The sequence below is a fragment of the Zeus faber genome, assembly GCF_960531495.2.
Source record: "Zeus faber genome assembly, chromosome: 21".
Classification (NCBI taxonomy): domain Eukaryota; kingdom Metazoa; phylum Chordata; class Actinopteri; order Zeiformes; family Zeidae; genus Zeus; species Zeus faber.
In genome coordinates this window covers 239,385-245,384 of record NC_137208.1, presented here as the reverse complement: position 1 = coordinate 245,384, position 6,000 = coordinate 239,385, and the positions used below count along the sequence as shown (strand labels likewise).

The 6,000-nt window shown below is 45.6% G+C and overlaps 1 protein-coding gene across 1 annotated transcript in view; it reads right to left on the bottom strand.

Annotated features, from left to right (window-relative positions):
• Nucleotides 1–3,717, bottom strand: part of LOC307246363 (thyrotropin-releasing hormone-degrading ectoenzyme-like) — a gene marked incomplete at its 3' end in the record, with an annotated part of 90,115 nt that extends 86,398 nt beyond the window's left edge. Inside the window, exons 1-2 of the mRNA XM_080022282.1 lie at nt 3,280–3,717; nt 762–994 (exon numbers count right to left, since the gene is read on the bottom strand). Coding sequence (XP_079878408.1) covers nt 762–994; nt 3,280–3,711 — 665 coding nt within the window. The 5' untranslated portion in view covers nt 3,712–3,717. The remainder of the gene's footprint in view (nt 1–761; nt 995–3,279) is intronic.
• Nucleotides 3,718–6,000: the final 2,283 nt, after the last annotated feature.

Sequence of the window (6,000 nt, the reverse complement as noted above, 5' to 3'; positions counted from 1 at the left end):
CAGTAACACACTCTGTAACACACACAATAACACACACACTGTTGCACACACTATTTCACACACTGTAACACACACTGTAACACACACTGTAAAACACACACTCTGTAACACACACACTGTTGCACACACTGTTGCACACACTGTAACACACAATGTAACACACACTGTAAAACACACACTCTGTAACACACACACACTGTTGCACACACTGTTGCACACACTGTAACACACACTGTAAAACACACACTCTGTAACACACACACTGTTGCACACACTGTTGCACACACTGTTACACACTGTGACAAACATACACATGTCTTACATATGTCTCAAATTAAATATATAACGGGAGCTTCCTCATGAAGTTAAGACTCCCTTAGATCATTGCCATAGCAACATGAGACTCTGAGATTGTTTCCATGGTAACATAAGACTTAGAGATCGTAGCCATAGCAACATGAGACTCTGAGATTGTTTCCATGGTAACATAAGACTGAGAGATCGTAGCCATAGTAACATGAGACTCTGGTATGGTTTCCATAGTAACACAAGACTCTGAGATTGTTTCCACAGCAACATGAGACTCTTAGATCATTTCCATAGTAACATGAGACTGAGATGGTTTCCGTGGCAACATGAGACTCTTAGATAGTTTCCATAGCAAAATCAGATTTTATGATTGATTCCACAGCAACATAAGACTCTTAGGTCATTTCAATAGGTGTGTGTGAGTGTGCGTGTGTGTAGTAGTGTGTGTGCACCTCCTCTCTCTCTCCAGGGTGTATGAGCTCCTGTAGAAGCCCAGCAGCTCATCTTCGATCACCCCCTGGAAGCTGACGTTCAGGCGGTAAGCTCTGATTGGCCGCAGTTCGCGGTGCAGCACCACCACCAGCATTTGATTGTAGGGAAACAGGAAGTGACGGTGCAGACGCAGAAGCCCGCCCCCTGAGCGCCGGGAGGTGGAGCTATCTGAGCTGACAGACACTGAGGTCACCTGGAGGAGCGGGGGGCGAGAGCAAGAGTGTCAAGTAAATAGTGTAGTAAACAGCGTAGTTATTATGTAGTAACAGTGTATAAACAGTGTAGTGATGGTGTAATAAACAGTGTAGTAAGGGTGTAGTAAACAATGTAGTAATGGTGTAGTAACAGTCTAGTAATGATGTAGTAAACAGTGTAGTAATGTTGTAGTAACAGTGTATAAACAATGTAGTAACAGTGTATAAACAGTGTAGTGATGGTGTAATAAACAGTGTAGTAAGGGTGTAGTAAACAATGTAGTAATGGTGTAGTAACAGTCTAGTAATGATGTAGTAAACAGTGTAGTAATGTTGTAGTAACAGTGTATAAACAATGTAGTAACAGTGTAGTAAACAGTGTATTAATGGTGCAGTAAACGTGTAGTAGTGTGTATAAACTGTGTAGTCGTGGTGTAGTAAATGTCTATAAACAGTTTAGTAACAGTGTAGTAAATGTGTATAAACAGTGTAGTAACTTGTAGTAAACAATGTAGTAACAGTGTATTAAACAATGTATTTTGTGGTGTGTTAAGTGATTTATAGTTGTTGTTGTATTGTACAATTCTACCAGAAGCCCCCCACCCCCCCAACCACCTCCCCCTGGGCTCCAGCCCCCCACCCCCACCGCAACCGCCCCGGGTTCTCATTGTGGTGAAGCTGCAGCTTTGACAGTTAATTAGTCACATTAGAGGAAGCTCCGAATAAACACAGGAAACATGTGTTCACTGCACCCAAATGCATGAATGAATCTGTATGAACACATGAATTAACCTCCATGGACACATGAATGGATCTGCATGAACACATGATTGGATCTGCATGGACACATGAATGGATCTGCATGAACACATGATTGGATCTGCATGGACACATGAATGGATCTGCATGGACACATGACTTGATCTGCATGGACACATGAATGGACCTGCATGAACACATGAATGGACCTGCATGAACACATGAATGGATCTGCATGGACACATGAATTGACCTGCATGGACACATGAATTGACCTGCATGGACACATGAATGGATTTGCATGAACACATTAATGGACCTGCATGGACACATGAATGGATCTGCATGCACACATGAATTGACCTGCATGGACACATGAATGGTCCTGCATGGACACATATATGGACCTGCATGGACACATGAATTGATCTGCATGGACACATGAATGGATCTGCATGAACACATGACTCGATCTGCATGGACACATGAATGGACCTGCATGAACACATGAATGGACCTGCATGAACACATGAATGGATCTGCATGGACACATGAATTGATCTGCATGGACACATGAATTGACCTGCATGCACACATGAATGGATCTGCATGAACACATGAATGAACCTGCATGGACACTGAATGAATCTGCATGGACACATGAATGGACCCTACAGAGTGTCATGGTTTACTGTTGTAATATTCATAGTTTTATAAGATAATGATGGAGATCACAACATATGCTAATACATTAGCAATATATGCTAATTCATTCACTATATTTTAGAGCAGTGATTCCCACCTTGAGACTGTCTCCTAGCATCTAGATTGTTTCCTTGCTACTAAACTGTCTCCTAACCCCTAGACTGTCTTCTAGCTCCTACATTGCCTTCTACCCCCTAGACTGTCTCCTTGCTCCTAGGCTGTCTCCTTGCTCCTAAACTGTCGCCTAACCGATAGACTGTCTTTGAACTCCTAGACTGCCTTTTAACCCCTAGACTGTCTCCTATCTCCTAGATTGTCTTCTAATCTCTAAACTCCCCTAACCCCTAGACTGTCTCCTAACCCCTTAACTGTCTCCTTACTCATAGACTGTCTTCTAACCCCTAGACTGTCTACTATCTCCTAGATTGTCTTCTAATCTCTCTCCTAACCCCTAGACTGTCTTCTAGCTCATAGCCTGTCTCCTCACCCCTGGCCTGCCTCTGACCTCTCGGCTGTCTCCTAACCCCTAGACTGTCTCCTAGCTCATAGATTGTCTCCTCACCCCTGGACTGTCTCCTGACCTCTCGACTGTCTCCTAACCCCTAGACTGTCTCCTAGCTCCTACTGTCCGAGACTGGCTCCTACTGTTGATGGTCAAAACCACTGAGCAATGATTTCCCTGTGGACCCCATGGACCCTCTGGAAGGACCCCCTGGAAGGACCCCCTGAAAGGGCTTCCTGGGGGCTGTTTCCAGATAAAAGGCTTCTGGAGAATAGAACCCCATTCCTGCAGTGTAGTGCCTTGCTCATGGGTACGTACGTCCAGGCGGTCGGCGTGCAGCACAATGTATCTGGTGGCGTTGAGACACTCCAGCTCGACGCTGACGTCTCCATTGAAGGTAAAATTTTCCATGTGAACGCTGAGGTCCAGGTCATAGTGCCGAGGCCTAAGGGTCCCGGGCAGCCGGGATCTCTTCCAGGGCTGGTGAGCCTCGTCCTCGTCAACCCGGTCCCCCCGGCTCCCGTTGGACCTGCCTGCTCCCCCGGCGGCAGTGGACCCCTGGGTGGCGTTGCAGTCCTCTGAGCGCACGCTGAGCAAGACCGCTACCGTCGTCACCACAATGAGGGTCAGGATGGACAGCGCGAAGGCCAGGACCAGGCGACGGTGGACAGCAAGGTGGTGCTCGCCGGTCCGGGGCCGGACCACCACGGCGTCCGCCCACTGGTCCGACAGACGGCGACCGTTCCTCATTGTCCTGGGACTGATGTCCTCGCGTCCTGTCCGCTGGAGGTAGCGACGATAGAATCCTGGTCAGGGTCCAGGACACAAGGTGTCTACGTGGGACCAGGTCCAGGTTACTGGAGCTCAACACAGTCCACGTTTAAACCTGAAGATCAGAAGAGCATGGACTGACCCACGAAAGGGTTCTGGGCCCTGGTCCCTGGTCCCTGGTCCCTGGTCAAGATGAATCTCTCAGGATAAACTCTGTGTTTTTCTGAACTCTGGAGTGAGATCAGAGGATGGAAACCAGACGCAGCATCCCTCCCTCTTTCCCTCTATCCCTCCCTCTATCCCACTATCCCTCCCTCAATCGCTCCATCCCTCCATCACCCCGTCTGTCACCTCTCTATCACTCCATCCCTCTACCACGCCATTTACAATAAGAAAGGAATAAATAATATTTATCCTAATTAAGATAGATAGATAGATAGATAGATAGATAGATAGATAGATAGATAGATAGATAGATAGATAGATAGATAGATAGATAGATAGATAGATAGATAGATAGATAGATAGATAGATAGATAGATAGATAGATAGATAGATAGACAGATAGATAGATAGATAGATAGATAGACAGATAGATAGATAGATAGATAGATAGATAGATAGATAGATAGATAGATAGATAGATAGACAGATAGATAGATAGATAGATAGATAGATAGATAGATAGATAGAAATCTGGATTTTAACCTTTGACCCAAACCCCAAAACTCCCCCCGCCACGGAGCAGCTCAGCGACACAGTAATTAATATAAATATGAATATTACACATAAATATTACATATAAATATTAAAAATTATTTTTACGTATGAATATTAAATATAGATATTACCTATATATATTAAATATTAATATGATCTATAGTTATTAAATATTAATATTAAATATACATATTACAGATAGATATTAAATATAGATATTACATATAAATATTAAATATAGATATTACATATAGGTATTAAATATACATATTACATATAAATATTAAATATAGATATTAAATATACATATTACATATAAATATTACATATAGATATTAAATATACATATTACATATAGGTATTAAATCGTATTGAATGTGAATCCATCCAGTAATAGTCACTGTACCACCCTCTCCGCGCAGCTCCAGTTTCCGTTAAATGGTCTCATCAGCACCAAGTTCTCCCGCTGAAATGACGTAGAATCCAGCGGATCCAGCGGAACCGTCAAACCGGAACAAACAGAACCGCCAAACGGGAACAGCGGAACGGTCCGTTAAACGTCCCGGAGCTTCGTGACGTCACGGTTCGGTTCCGTTCTGCGGCGGGAAAAGTCTCGCGCTCTCCGCGTGCATCTGCCAAGTCCAAGCAGCGCGAGGCGCTTTGTGAGAGGCGGGAAGACACAGCTGCGCGAGACAGTCTCTCTCTCTCCGCCCCTCTCTCCCTGTCTCCCTCTCTCCCTGTCTCCCTCTCTTTCTGTCTCCCTCTCTTTCTGTCTCCCTCTCTTTCTGTCTCCCTCTCTTTCTGTCTCCCTCTCTTTCTGTCTCCCTCTCTTTCTGTCTCCCTCTCTTTCTGTCTCCCTCTCTTTCTGTCTCCCTCTCTTTCTGTCTCCCTCTCTTTCTGTCTCCCTCTCTCCCTGTCTCCCTCTCTCCCTGTCTCCCTCTCTTTCTGTCTCCCTCTCTTTCTGTCTCCCTCTCTTTCTGTCTCCCTCTCTTTCTGTCTCCCTCTCTTTCTGTCTCCCTCTCTCCCTGTCTCCCTCTCTTTCTGTCTCCCTCTCTTTCTGTCTCCCTCTCTTTCTGTCTCCCTCTCTTTCTGTCTCCCTCTCTTTCTGTCTCCCTCTCTTTCTGTCTCCCTCTCTTTCTCTCTCCCTCTCTTTCTGTCTCCCTCTCTTTCTGTCTCCCTCTCTTTCTGTCTCCCTCTCTTTCTGTCTCCCTCTCTTTCTGTCTCCCTCTCTTTCTGTCTCCCTCTCTCCCTCTCCCTCTCTTTCTGTCTCCCTCTCTTTCTGTCTCCCTCTCTCCCTCTCCCTCTCTTTCTGTCTCCCTCTCTCGCTCTCTCCCTCTCTCCCAGTCTCTAGCTCTCTCTCTCCCTCTCTTTCTCGCTCTCTCTTCCTCTCCCCCAATCCCCCTCTTGCATCCCTCCATCATCTCCCCTCTCTATCTCCATCATCCTTCCGTCACCCCCACCTCCATCATCCCTCTTTTCTACCTCCATCATCCCTCCATCATCTCTCCTCTATACCTCCATCATTCCTCCATAATCCCTCCTGTCTAC